Source organism: Ursus maritimus, unplaced genomic scaffold (genome assembly GCF_017311325.1).
Source record: "Ursus maritimus isolate PB19 unplaced genomic scaffold, ASM1731132v1 scaffold_17, whole genome shotgun sequence".
NCBI lineage: Eukaryota > Metazoa > Chordata > Mammalia > Carnivora > Ursidae > Ursus > Ursus maritimus.
Window position 1 is genome coordinate 38,059,018 of NW_024424119.1, and position 14,743 is coordinate 38,073,760.

A 14,743-nucleotide genomic window follows, 5' to 3' on the forward strand; every position below is an offset into this window, starting at 1 on the left:
TGAAAGACCCCACAGCTAATATCATCCTCAATGGGAAAAAATGGAGACCTTTTCCTCTAGAGTCAGGAACAAGACGGAGATGTCCACTCTCACCACTATTATTTAACATAGTACTGGAAGTCCTAGCCACAGTAATCAGACAACACAAAGAAATAATGCATCCAAACTGGCAAGGAGGAAGTCAAGCTTTCACTATTCGCAGATGACATGATACTCTATATAGAAAACCCAAAAGACTCCACCAAGAAAATTGCTAGAACTAATACACTAATTCGGTAAAGTCGCAGGATACAAAATCAATGTACAGAAATCTGTTGCATTTCTATACACCATTAATGAAGCAGCAGAAATAGAAATCAAGAAATCAATCCCATTTATAAATGCACCAAAAACTACCTAGGAATAAACCTAACCAAAGAGGTAAAAGATCTGTACTCTGAAAACTATAGAACATTCATGAAAGAAATAGAAGAGGATACAAAGAAATGGAAAAACATTCCATGCTCACAGATTGGAAGAACAAATATTGTTAAAATGTCCATATTATCTGAAGCAACCTATAGATTTAACACAATCTCTATACAAATACCACCAGCATTCTTCACAGAGCTAGAACAAACAATCCTAAAATTTGTATGGAACCACAAAAGACCCCAAGTGGCCAAAGCAAACTTGAAAAAGAAAAGCAAAGCTGGAGGCATCACAATTCCAGACTTCAAGTTATATTACAAAACTGTAGTCATGAAAACAGTGTGGTACTGGCACAAAAATAGACACATAGATCAATGGAATAGAACAGAAAATCATAGATAAACCCACAATTACATGGTCCATTAATCTTTCATGAAGCAGGAAAGAATACACAATGGAAAAAAAGAAGTCTCCTCAACAAAGGGTGTTGGGAAAACTGGAGAGCAACATGCAAAAGAATGAAGCTGGACTACTTCTTAAACCATACACAAAAATAAATTCAAAACAGATTAAAGACCTAAATGTGAGGCCTGAAACCACAAAATTCCTAGAAGAAAACAGACAGTAGTCTTTTTGACATCAGCCATAGCAACATTTTTCTTCGTAAGTCCCCCAGGGCAAGAGAAACAAAAGCAAAAATAAACAACTGGGACTACATCAAAATAAAAAAACTTCTGCATAGTGAAGGAAACATCAACAAAACTAAAAGGCAACCTATGGAATGGGAGAAGATATTTGCAAATAACATATCCAATAAAGGGTTAGTATCCAAAATATATAAAGAACTTACTACATAAATCAACACCCGAAAAACAAATAATCCAGCAAAAAAATGGGCAGAAGACATGAATAGACATTTTTTTCCCAAAGAAGACATACAGATGGCCAGACCCATGAAAAGATGCTCAGCATCACTCATCATCAAGGCAATACAAATCAAAACTACAATGACATACCATTTCATACCTGTCAGAACAGCTAAAATAAAAAACCCAAGAAACAACAAGTATTGGTGAGTATATGCAGAGTAAGGAACCTTCTTGCACTGTTGGTGGAAAGGCAAACTGGTGCAGCCACACTGGAATATAGTATGGAGTTTTCTCAAAAAGTGAAAAATAGAACTACCCTATCTATGATCCAGCAATTGCACTACTGTGTATTTACCCAAAGGAATACTAATTTGAAGGGATACATGCACCCTGATATTTATAGCAGCATTATCAACAATAGCCAAATTACTGAAAGAGCCCAAATGTCCACCAAGTGATGAATGGATAAAGATGTGGTATATCCATATACAGTGGAATATTACTCACCCATAAAAAGAATGAAATCTTGCCATTTGCAATGACATGGCTAGAACTACAGTACTATGCTAAGCGACATAAGTCAGAGAAAGACAAATATCATATGATTTCACTCATATGTAGAATTTAAGAAACAAAACAAATGAATATAGGGGAGAAAAAAAAGAGGAAAACCAAGAAACAGATCCTTAACTATAGAGAACAAACTGATGGTTACCAGAGGGTTAAACACATGATGGGGATTAAGGAGCGCACTTGTCGTAATGAGCACCAGGCGATGTATGTAAGTGTTAAATCATTAAATTCTACACCTGAAACTAAATTTACACTGTATGTTAACTAACTGGAATTTAAATAAAAGCATGGAAAGAAAAGAAAATATTTATTGCTTGAATACTGAGCTTACTGATCAAATGACCTTCACTTAAGATACAGAAAGACATCCTGACTACGGACTCTGGGAAACAAACTGAGGGCTTCAGAGGGGAGGGGTGGCGAATTGGGATAGGCCGGTGATGGGTATTAAGGAGGGCACATATTGCATGGTGCACTGGGTGTTATACGCAAATAATGAATCATGGAACTTTACATCAATAGGGATGTACTGTATGGTGACTAACATAACATAATAAAAAATTATTATTAAAAAAAGTTAAGTTTTAAAAAACAAAATTCAAATCAAAACCACACTGAGATACCACTTTATGCCAGTTAGAATGGCAAAAATTGACAAGGCAAGAAACAACAATTGCTGGAGAGGATGTGGAGAAAGGGGATCCCTCCTACATTGTTGGTGGGAATGCAAGTTGGTACAGCCACTCTGGAAAACAGTGTGGAGGTCCCTTAAAAAGTTAAAAATTGAGCTACCCTATGACCCAGCCATTGCACTACTGGGTATTTACCCCAAAGATACAGACGTAGTGAAGAGAAGGGCCATATGCACCCCAATGTTCATAGCAGCACTGTCCAGAAGAGCTAAATCGTGGAAGGAGCCGAGATGCCCTTCAACAGATGACTAGATTAAGAAGATGTGGTCCATATATACAATGGAATATTCCTCAGCCATCAAAAAGAACGATTTCTCAACATTTGCTGCAACATGGACGGGACTGGAGGAGATTATGCTAAGTGAAATAAGTCAAGCAGAGAAAGACAATTATCATATGGTTTCACTCATTTATGGAACATAAGAAGTAGGAAGATCGGTAGGAGAAGAAAGGGAAGAAGAAAGGGGGGGTAAACAGAAGGGGGAATGAAGCATGAGAGATTATGGACTCTGGGAAACAAACTGCAGGCTTCGGAGGGGAGGGGGGTGGGGGAATGGGACAGGCTGGTGATGGGTAGTAAGGAGGGCACGTATTGCATGGTGCACTGGGTGTTATACGCAAGTAATGAATCATGGAACTTTAAACAAAAAATAAAATAAAATAAAATAAAAAAAAAACAAAATAAAAATATTTATTTATAAAAGAGATAAAATAAAAAAAATAAAACACCATGAAGAAAAAAAAAGACATCGTGATATTAATAGTAATGCTTGTTTAGAAAGGGAAGTGAATTTAAAATTCTTGCTATTTATGGACTCTAAAAATTGTTTCACATTTCTTTAAAAATAAAAATGATTCAGTTTAAATTTAGAACATCATCTGTCTATAGATGGTTTTAGTTGGCTGATTTTATCCCTAGTCTTTGAAACAAAAGTGCTAATGAACCGTATGGAGCCTACACATAACTCATGCACTTACTTATATTCAATGAAATTTAAAGCAATGATTGTAATTTTAGTCTCCAGGGTTTCCTTTAGGAAACCCAACCAAGTATTAGCATTTTGAGCTGTGTTCTGCATATGGCTCTGCTATTCAACCAGTATGAATCAATTTTGCTTAATGCCTCTCAGTCTTTCTTTATGCCTTTAACAGATATTTTCCTACAGAGGGTGACAGACTGATGACTAGCAAAAATCTTAAATTATTCTCAAGTGCTTTCTAAACGAAGGAGAACAAAATATTACGATATGTAGTATTAGAATAATGACATGCGAGTCGTTCTTGATTCTCACTTTCTTACTGAAGAGAAAGATGACAGAATTTTAAAGGAATGTCTAACATCTGAGCTGTCTGTCATTTTGATACTAATGAAGGATAAGGGGATTAAAATAATTAGGCACCTAATTTAATCCTGTTTAGACATATTAATTTCTTCATTTTACAGATGAGTGAATGGTGGTTCCACAGGCTAAGAGACCTGTCTGGAGTCACACGGTTGCAAGCAGCCGGGTTAAAAAACTGAATTTGATTTACAAGATTCCAACATATACCCTCTTCCATGACATGGTTGTTGCCCTCCCTTTCTCTTTTTAAAATGCATTGCAGTGTCACCTAGTACAAATTATTTGACCCACCTTTCAGCAAAGATTCTTGTCACTAGTTAGCAACCATTTCTCCTGAGGTCCCTTTTAGTTTTAGGAATCTGCCATGATAGAGAGGTTGGAGTTCGTCCCCCTCACTGGCCAGATTCACGAAATCTACAGGAAGCAGAAAGATCCGGGAGAAAATGGTAGAGCATCAGCAGAGACGTGTGTATCCACCTACCCAGGGCCATTTATGCTGCTATGGACAGAAGTGGTCTCGAAATACTCACAGACGTCCCTGACAACTACGTGCAGTCTCTCATCAGGGTCTGCCGCAGTTCATTGTTATGGATAAGCTCTGCTCTTCCTACTGGAATTCAAACTTAATAAGTTTTTACATGGCTTCTGTCCAGGAGGATACAGGAAGGTATATAAAGACAATATGCTAAAGGCATAATCTTATTATTAAAAGATCCATTATCCCAGGTCTGAGTGCTCAGATTCTACCATTCCCGTGTAGAATGTGCTCGGAGTAGAAGTTCCATCTGGAGAGACTCCTGATGTTTTATATTTTTATAGCACAATGTACATCCTCTGCACACTTTGAACCATGCATCATTATTTTCATGGGTCCCTTGATGCTTTCATTGGTGGAAGTTCACAAACATCGACTGAGACATCCCTGATTTATTAGGATCCATTGTGCCATCTATAAAATGCTCCCTTTATTTCATGGGACTGGCTATTTTGAGGCAGAAGAATCTGCCTCCAGAACCTTCCTTATTCTTCAAAGCCTCTTAAGGATACAGAAATTGTGTATAGCAATCTAGCAGCACTTCGTTAGGCCTCTGACCCCAATCTTAAAGAAAATCTCCACAACTACTCTTCCCTACTGAAAAATCACAGCAAACTCTTCTGTAAAGTAATAGAAGATTACCACTAAAACATGTTATGAATAAATGAATTTAAAGAATGCATTTTCATCACTACCCATAATTTCTTAGAACCTACACTGTCTCTTTCTCTGACCTAAGATCTTGACTTTTCTTTGTGACTTCCAATCAACATTTAGTCTTTCATTAAATAATTCTCAAGGACCATGCTACGGGCTAGAGTCACTTCCTTAGTGCACAATGCAACGCTAATGCATTTGCTGTTTACACATCTGTGTCCACCCTGCCCTCCTTACCCCATCCACTGCCTGGTGCATCACAGGCCCTTTCAGACCTACGGCAGGTGCTTAAAGGAGAAATGATTAATTCTACCTTAGGAATGGAAAGGGGAGGAAGGGCTTCCCTGTGGAAATGGCTTTTGAAAGGAGTCATGAGAGAAGAGCAGAAAAGGAATCACTCAAGACTGAGAAGTAACATGAACAAAGAGCTTGCAGTGTGATATGGCTGGGGCATTCGGGGAACTTAGAAATAGTTAGGAAGGGCATCTGAACACCTGAATAAGGAAGTCGTGATCACTAGGATCTTGTGTATTTTGACAGGTCGTGATCATTGATGGGTAGAGATATGGCAGGCACAGGTGAACTGGAAATGGTTTTTGACAGTTTCTTTTACAAGGACTCTCATAAGATTTTAGCAGACAAAAAGGACAGAAAGGTATTTAAGCGTTTTATTAACTGGATGACCCAAAGAGTACTGATTTATAGAAGTAACCTCGTTGGGAGTTTCCCCTCTTGTGAATGCCATAAAACTGTCCTTACTCCCTACGTCTATCAATTTATAAGCAACACATAACTGTAGGGTGGGGAATAGGGTGTTTATGGTCCAGTTCAATGTTTCTAATCTTACAGGACAATATTTAATAAAGGTAAGATGGAACGTGCTGCATATACATAGTATAGAAAAACTGCACAGGTGGAAAACCCGGCTCAGTGACAGCCAATATGAAAGACTTCAGAGTTCCACTGAAATTAAGTTGAATGAGTCAATGGCGGCATCCTGAAAGGGTGACTGCATTTCTAGAAACTATTTAGAAAGAGAGGAAGAGAAATGAAATAAATTGCTACCCTTGTATGTGTGCACAGGTCAGCCCCTAGATGTGGCATTTTTCTCTCTGTAGTATTCTAACTTGCGTGTATCAGTGTGCATTCCGCTTCGGATACCACAACTGGAAATGGACAACAGACCTACTGGAAGAGGCTCAGAATGATTCTGAGAGGAACAGACTCGAAAGCATGTTCATTTATGAGAAAGAAGTGCAGACTGGAGGCTGAGCTGGCTGGAATGTCTGCCTCCCTGCACCAGTGAGCGATCATTGCTGGCAGGAGATGGGCGAAGGGCTGGGATCTTTCAGGGAAGCCTCTCACTCAGCTCTACTGATCCATTTGTGGGAGAACCTCAGGACCAAGCTACGAACACTAGAGTGGCTGGCATTTCCCTGGGGCAGAGAAATGTACACGGAGGGGTTTCAAGAGATAGAACCAAAGCCAGTACTTTAGACTAGAGAAAATGCTCAGTCAAGATGGGGATTGAGGTCTATTAATAATAACTATCTTCCAGAACACATCAGTTAGTCTTTGAAGATGCCCAAGAAGTACATATATTCCAAATCACAGAAAGCGAGGAATTGTTAGCTATTGCCTAGATAGCACCATGCCTGGTCTCGGGTCCAACTGCTGCATTATTTCCTTATGTTAGGAGTCTGAAGGTGTGTTACAATTTCTGTGGAACACATTTCACCTGCTTATTTGTTTAAAAGAATCATTTGGGGCCCCTGGGTGATTCAGTCGGTTAAGCGTTGGCTCAGGTCATGATCTCAGGGCTGTGAAATCGAGCCCCGAGCTGGGTTCTATACTGGGTGCAGAGCCTGCTTGAGATTCTCCCCCTCTCACTCTGCCCCTCCCTGCACATACACATTCTCTCGAAAAAAAAATCATTTAAAAAGTGATAAAGTTTTATACAGATGATGACATACATCCTATAAGTGCTGGCTACCAAAGCAGGAAAACTGGTATTGGCACAAATCTGAAATGCTGGAATATTTAATTTAGTCGGTGACATTTTGTATTCTCATTCACTATTGCAGACTATTCTTTAAAATCAGGTCATACATATTATAAAACAAATAGTTCTACCCTATAATTCCAGGGAAAAATGGCCCATCGATATTACAATGATGTCACAGAAGGATATATTTCAGGATGAATTTGCTGCAATTCATTAGCATATTTCTGAAATAATATTGAAAAATTCTTTGAAAACGGGCAGAGTAATCTTCAGATACAATTTTCAGTGATTTGATTCACACACTGAGTGGAAGTCAACTAAAGAGCACGTGGGAAGCTTTATGAGAGAGCTCCCCAGTGGATTATTAGCTCTTCCCTTTATAAAGAACCTTTTAAGAGCCTTAAAAGAGCAGCATACTAGATATGCAAAGGGCTGCAATTTAATAAGAGCAGTGGAAAGTAGAAATCTGCATCAGCAGTTAATTCTGTTTTCAACTAATAATGATAAAAAATTTTATATTAATACATTCGGTAATTGCATTTAAAAATCTATGTTTAAGAAGAATCAAAGGGGAACATTCTATGAGGATTTTAGGATTTCAATGACCCTTTCTCTCCCCTGAGCTTCTCACCAAGAGAGTAGACGCATAAGGATGAAGAGGAAAATGGGAAACAAGTTACCATTTTATTCATTTGGGCAAACAGCTGAGAACTTCCAGCCCAGTGTTTTGATAAAAGGCAAATGTGGAAGGTAAATTTTAGGGCAGGAGTAAAAATGTACTTCTTGCTTCCTTCCTTCCCTGGCATTCATCTTACTACTCCTGTCTCCTAAACTATTTGTTCTTCCATTCTAAAATTGAGAGCAGTTCTTTCCTCCTTATTTCAAGGGAAGGTGTGTGCAAAGCACAACACCAATATGAGAAGAAACAACACTGGGACCAAAGCAAGAATGTGCTATGTGCACTCAAGAAGCAGGTGGGGGTGGCTCACACAGCGTGCAGAGCACGGGAGTGGAGACGGCTGGAGAGGGACAGAGGCTCTAATCCTCATATCAAGCCAACAGCATCTCAGGAAGCCGAAGGAGAGAGCAGGCCCATTGCACAACAGGCTCACTGCACAAAAGGCACGACTTGACACAGTGAGGTCATCCTGGAATAGAACAGGCACAGTGCATGCTGGCCTATGTCAATCAATTCCATGGGGGGAAGAAATAGAAAAGGAGTGAAGGGAGAGAACTTTGAATTCTAGCTATATACCATAGTCTGAAAACCTTCCCTAAATCATACTTGATGAAATATAACAGAAGTTATTTTAGACCCACATGCCAGAAATAAAGAGGAAATTAACAACAGGGAAGTTAAGCCTGTGACTGAATGCTGTGATTGCCATTGGACTGGACAGGGAAAGGAAGAGAGATGATAGGAAATATAACTTCGGAGTTGGAAGAGAGTAATAGCTGAGTCTCTGGCATGAGGCTTTGTCCTAGAAGGACATTCACTGAAAGGATATTAAGTAGAAAAATTCCACCTAGAGGCCCAGTGACAGGACAAGTGAGATCTCTGTATTTATCAGGGGTCTGAGTGGGAAAATCAAGTCCCTGCAAGGTAGCCGTCCGTAGGTCTCATCTCATGTGGCTGTGAGGGTAGAATTTATGCCATTGACTTCGTATGGAAAGCCTTTAAACTTATAAATTAATGTAAAATTGGTTTCTTAGTTGGTGATATCCCATGGGTTCCTGGTAGAAAAATTAATCCACACACTTAAACCATAAGGGACTATAACAGATAAAACAATTCCTGCTTACTATAAGGACACAATTTGAAATTACAAAACACACACAAGCATGTTTTCCATCACGAGTGAGTCAGCAGGCAGAACAAACAGCAAGATTAGAGTACCAATAAATTGAGATAGCAAAAAAGTGATCAAAAATCTAAAAAATTATACGAAATAAGTATGTTGAAATAATTAAAAAGACTCAAAATCCTATTTAAAAAGAAGAGACTATTTAAAAAGAAATTTTTTAAAAAAGGTTTTATTTATTTGACAGAGAGAGACAGAGCGAGAGAGGGAAAACAAGCAGGGGAAGTGGGAGAAGGAGAAGGGAGCCCATCGCAGGGCTAGATCCTAGTACCCTGGGATGATGACCAGAGCTGAAGGCAGACGCTTAATGACTGCGCCACAAGGTGCCCCAAAAAGAAATACTTTAAAAAGAAACATATAAATTCTAGAGTTAAAAATACAGAAAGTAAAGATTTAAAAAATTAGTGGATACATTCAAAAGCAGATTACAGATAGTAGGAAAAAACTGTAAACTACAAGATATGTGAAAAAATACCCAAATGCAGCCCAAGTTTATACAGCAATGGAAAATGTGACAGGTAAATAAACATGGAGACAGAAAAAAAAGGTCCCATATATATCTCTCATAAGACTTAAAGAAATAGAGAAAAGAGAAAGTGAAGAGGAGGGAACATTTGAAGTGAAAATGGCTGAGAATATGCTAAAATTGGTAAAAGATATGAATTCTAAGATGTAAGAAGTACCATGAGTCCTGACAAGACAAGAGACAATAAATATACATTTGGTCATATCATAAGGAAATACCAGCACAACAAAGACAAATTAAAAATAAAAACCAAAGGGAAAAGATACTACTTATAGAGGAACAACAATTCAATCAGAGTTTCTCAATCACAGCACTACTTGGGACCAGACAATTCTGCGCTGTGGGGGGCTGTTGTGTGCAGTGTAGACTGTTAGCTGCATCCCTGGAATCCAGAGCTAGCAGCACCCTCCCCTCAACCGTGACAACCAAAAACGTCTCCAGACATTGCCAAATGTCCCTGGTGGGTAACACTGCTCCTGGTTAAGAACCACGAACAGACTGGTGATGGAATCCTCAGTTGCAACACTCGAAGTCATAAGGCAATGGAATACTATTTTCAAAAATGTCTATGGAAGAAAACTATTACTCGACTTGTCTACTCAGTTAAACTGTAATTTAAGAGCAAAGGTAAAATACTATTATTTTCAGACAAAGATTATAGAATATGCTGACACTTACTGAAAAAAAAATACGTAATGGATATACTTCAGGAAGTAGAAATATTACACCCAAAAGGACAGAATGGGATGCCAAGCGTAGTGGCGATGAAGAGATTAACCAACACGCAAGTAAATCTAAATAAACACCGGCTATATTAAAAAATGACTAATTTGAAAAGTCATAAAATAAGAGGGAAATAAAATATAGACAGAGATAAAACATTTAAGATGAGAGAGGGGATGGAAATTCGTGCTTTCCAAGATCTTTAAGGAGAAAGGCAAAGATATTCAGTATGACCTCAGGGTAGGGATGATTTCTTAAATTTGACTCACACACACAAAATATAAAGGAAACAACTGATAAGTATCAAGTACTACCTCATAAAGTTTAAACTATGCACATTTCATGATTCAACAACTTCAGCTTCTGGTGTCTGGGCCAGAGATAGTCATACTCATATGTACCAAGAGACACGTGCAAGGATATTTACTTCAGAACTGTTACGTCAGCAAATACAGGAGAAACAAATTAACCTTCTACCGGTAAGGAAATGAGTGACGTATAGATAGCTCATTCTTCCAAAAGAACACCATATAGCTATTAAAATGAATGCTGTTGATTTACATGTATCAGTAGAGAAAAATGTAAAAAACATGGTAAGTATAAAAAAACCAAACTTCAAAAGGACAGAGTACAAAGCGACATGTATAGAAATTAAAACACACGAATCAACAGAATGTTTATGGGGACATACATAATGGAATAAGGACAAGAATGCACATGTGTTACTTTGGGGAGAATGGAAAAGTGAGGAGAATGGCTTCTTGTTATATTTGTAATACTATATTTCTTTGATAAAAAGAGCTACAATAACTATAGCAAAAATCTAACATGTACTTTTCTCTCAAGATTGGATACTTGGGGGGGGGGTGCCTGGGTGGTGCAGTCGGTTAAGCATCCGACTCTTGGTTTCAGCTCAGGTTGTGATCTCAGCGTCATGGGATGCAGCCTGGAGTCGGGCTCAGCGCTCAGCATGGAGTCCCCTTGAGAGATTCTCTCTCCTTCTCCCTGCCCCTCCCGCTTGTGCTGTCTAAAATAAATAAATCTTAAAAAAAAAAAAAAAAAAAGAATGCATACCCAGGTAACTTTAAGTAGAGATTAATGATTACTATTTGTATTTTCCTGTGTATTTCAAATGTTTCATTAGCCATTTGGCCAGAAAAAAGAGGAGTATGACGACTTTCTTTCTAGTCTGGCCACCCTCATAGCATCCCAAGGTGGAGTAGGGGTATGCCAAGGGGCATCAGTTTTCGTCCTCTCACCAGAATTTTCACTTCCAGAAAAAAATGAAACGATCCCTTAATAGCTTGACTTTTTTTTCTTTTAGAAAAAAATGCAGGTGGTAGTGATTTGTGACTGTAGATACTTTCTATTAATTTGATTAACTATTTAAGACAGTTTCCCCTAAATTATTAAAATGTCATCACTGTATATAGCAATAATGATGACAGAGAAAATAACAAAGCCATTTTATACCTAGTACTTAATGGATATATAAAGCGCTTTCATAAAACTGTCTTTTTAACCTTCGACAGATACATGATTGAGGTGGATAGATTTGGTTTCCATCTTTTCGATGGAGATAAAAGCTCCCACAGAGTGTCTGTTTGCCTAGACCAGAAGAAATATGTAAGATAATATGGCCCAATCCCTTCATGTTTTAACTATAAAGTTGGAATACTATTTATTCTGCCAAACCTCCACCGTTGTGGAAGGGAGCACATGAGATAATGTGCATGAAAGCCCTCGGGGAATGGAAAACCCTCCACAAATGCATGGATTTGTTGCCATCTTAATTAGTGACTTTAATGCTTCTTTTAATAAAACCCTTTCCTAGAACATATAGACTTAATATTAGGCAGACTCAGAACTCCTACGATATATTTTAGGTGAATGATTTGTAAAGAGAGGAAGAAAAATGTAAATTTGTATCTATAGCATGATCTTTAATACTAAAAAAATATATGTAAAGACAAAATACCACCGTTTATCTTTGGATAATTTTTTAAAAAATATATTTCTCTCTCTCTTTTTTTTAAAGATTTTTATTTATTTATTTGAGAGAGAGAAAGTGTGAGCGAGCACGAGCTGGAGGAGGTGTTGAGGGAGAAGCAGACTCATATCAGAGCAGGGGGCCTGATTCGGGGCTCAGTCCCAGAACCCCAGGATCATGACCTGAGCCGAAGGCAGCCACTTTACTGACTGAGACACCCAGGAGCCCCTAAAATATGTTTTTCATTTTCTAGTTTTATATGGTGATAATGCATTACTCGTTTAATCAGGAAAAAACCACAGAGGTTGTCAAGATCTAGCTCTTATTTGGAACATTTGTATTTGATAAGATTTCACAAACACTGAGAAGACTGCAGTTCGTTAGGAAGCAGTTTTTATTTTTTATTTATTTTTTTAAAATATATTTAAAAAAATTTATTTGACAGAGAGAGAGTGAGAGAGCACAGGCAGGCAGAGAGGCAGGCAGAGGAGGGAGAGGGAGAAGCAGGCTCCCTACTGAGTGGAGAGCCCGGAGGAAGCAGTTTTTAAATGAGTCAACTTACAGGGGAGATATAGAGATGGGGCCATCAAAAGCTAACTCCTGCACTGACATTTTATTTACTTATTTAATTTTAACTCTAGTAGAGCTAACATACAGTGTTATACCAGTTTCAGGTGTACAATACAGTGATTCAACAATTCTCTACATTACTCATCAAGTTCTCAAGATATTTTTAATCTCCTTCACCTATTTTTCTCATCCCCTCATTTTAATATTAAAGATTTCTTTTTCACTTAAGAAGGTGTTAAGATTTGGGATTTCCATCAACTATTTATCTGAGTGTTTGACTCTCAGGAGCTTTTTGGGAAAAAAATATATAAAATAAAAATATAAAAATAAAAAAATATATATATAAGATAAAAAATATATATACATATATATACACACTATATATATTTATAAATATATAAATATATATATATATATTTTACACATACTGTCGCCACCTGCTGGCAGTCCTGTACCACCAGGACCGTCTTCTATCCAGGTGAAACGAACTTCAACTCCTATGATAGAATAGAAACTGCCCTCTCATTTGTGCTTCAGTCATAATATTGGCAAAATTGGTAGAATTAATTTTAATTAAGTTTTTTTTCCTGGTTAGGCCAGGCTTTATACTAGGCATTTTATTTCTCACAACATCCATAAGTATGAACCTTTAATGAAATTGTTTTTACTGTAGGACACTCGAAGCACGGAGAGGTTATACAATTTTCCCAAAGGAACACAGTGAAGGACAGAGCTGAGCTACAAATCCAGAAAGTGGCAACTGTCTGCTGGTACTGCTCCCAACTGTGTGGAAAAACACCTCTGGTCAATCTGGAGGGTGAAAGCACTATTCATGGTGAAAATATTTATTGAAGCAGCATGGGGGGGGGGCGGGGAAGCAATGAAATGCAAGTCAGATGTCACTAACCCCTCACTTCCTTATCACCTCCTAGAGATGCTAAGCAGACCACCACCCCAGAAGGAGCCTCCCCTTCTCTGTACCTCACAGGGCTTCTGCAAGGATCCAATGAACCAGCCAGTAAGTGTGAAAGCTCTTTGTAATCGGCTTCCTTGTTTTTCAAATTTGACCTCTGAATGAAATGAGATCATTAAAAATAGAAAAACCTGAGCTTTCTTATCTTTTTCCCCCTGCAGATGTGTCATCTTTAGGTTGTGACTCAAAGTCTTGCCTTTAGGTTTGCAAAAGATAAATAAACGAATGCCTCTTTAACCAACTGAGCCATCCAGGCACCGCCACAAATGCCTATTTAAATGTGCTTTTTGCAACTTTAAGTAAAGTATAAAGCTATTTTCCACTGCATTGCGCAATGTCCATTATTCAAGGCTTAATTTGATGAATTACTCTAATTCCAGAAAAACACTGTTGCCGCAGGAGAATATGCTCCCTTCTGCTGTCAGGGAAGAAGAGCATAAAGCTCTCTCCCGGCTTTGGTGGCCAGGACACGTAACTGAGTGTTCAGTGGAGTCTCCACGGCTGGAGGTGCGTCCTCTCCCTCGAGGCTCCCAATGCTTCTTTCCCTCACAGGGTCACTCACCCTTCTTTGCAGGTGTAACTGACAGTGTTGCCAAAAGTGAAGTTCCTCCCCGTGATGACGGCGTCTTTGATGGCCGGCGGCTCTCCGCAGACAACGAGATGGCAGGTAGGTGGCGCTCTGTCCCAGCTGCCGGAGGCCGAGCACTCGAGGACAGAAGGGCCCTGTAAGCTGGGAAAGAACGGCTATTACTCGCTGCCATGGAGACGATCATATACAAGCAACGGAAACCTGAGCAGGCTCCAGAGCGTTTCTGTCCCTGAATGGGCTGACACCACATCACAACGGCTGCAAAATAAAATGTGCTCCCTGGGGCTGCAGGAGGACACCCGGACCTCGCAAACAGATGACCTCCATGAGAAGAGGTTAACAGGCTGGTTGGGATCCAGCGATAATGGAGACAGACACCCAGGAAGTCTTGGTAACTGAGGTCAAAGGGCACTGTCCTTGTCCTA

General features: G+C 38.8%; 1 protein-coding gene across 1 annotated transcript in view; it reads right to left on the reverse strand.

Moving 5' to 3' along the window:
- SVEP1 (sushi, von Willebrand factor type A, EGF and pentraxin domain containing 1) overlaps positions 1–14,743 on the reverse strand; it is a 186,264-nt gene that overhangs the window by 44,185 nt on the left and 127,336 nt on the right. Inside the window, exon 36 of the mRNA XM_040631696.1 lies at positions 14,292–14,459. Within this exon, the coding sequence (XP_040487630.1) occupies positions 14,292–14,459 (168 nt within the window). The remainder of the gene's footprint in view (positions 1–14,291; positions 14,460–14,743) is intronic.